Here is a 371-nt window from a genome sequence, read left to right on the forward strand (position 1 = left end):
ATCTATCTATCTATATCCATATCAGTATAGGTACACAAAGGGAGGAAGTTCATGTGATACCTATGCATATGAATATGCGCTCGTATGTACCTATGCCCCTTTGTATGAGTTTGTCTGTATGACAATGTATATACATATAAATATACATGTATATGTATCGATAGCCTGTCTATGATAGGAGCGTGTAGAGGGTTGTGCTTACCTGAGGCTTTTCAACAGCGACGACCGAAAATTGCTGAACCTCCAGACCCATTCGTGAAGTTCCTTCGAATATAGTCCGACCGCCTCCAACTCCTGCCTGCTGACCTCCACCATTAAGGAGAGAAGACGAGGTGCTGGTCTGATACACTCCTGCTACTTGTGAGATTTCT

The 371-nt window shown here is 43.1% G+C and overlaps 1 protein-coding gene across 1 annotated transcript in view; it reads right to left on the reverse strand.

The window, feature by feature from the left end:
* CSUI_007897 (protein emb- isoform related) overlaps positions 1-370 on the reverse strand; it is a gene marked incomplete at its 3' end in the record, with an annotated part of 7445 nt that extends 7075 nt beyond the window's left edge. The window contains exon 1 of the mRNA XM_068068040.1: positions 203-370. Coding sequence (XP_067919984.1) covers positions 203-253 — 51 coding nt within the window. The remainder of the gene's footprint in view (positions 1-202) is intronic.
* Between the last annotated feature and the right edge of the window lies 1 nt (position 371).

Source organism: Cystoisospora suis (assembly GCF_002600585.1).
Source record: "Cystoisospora suis strain Wien I chromosome Unknown contig_4276, whole genome shotgun sequence".
Taxonomy (NCBI): domain Eukaryota; phylum Apicomplexa; class Conoidasida; order Eucoccidiorida; family Sarcocystidae; genus Cystoisospora; species Cystoisospora suis.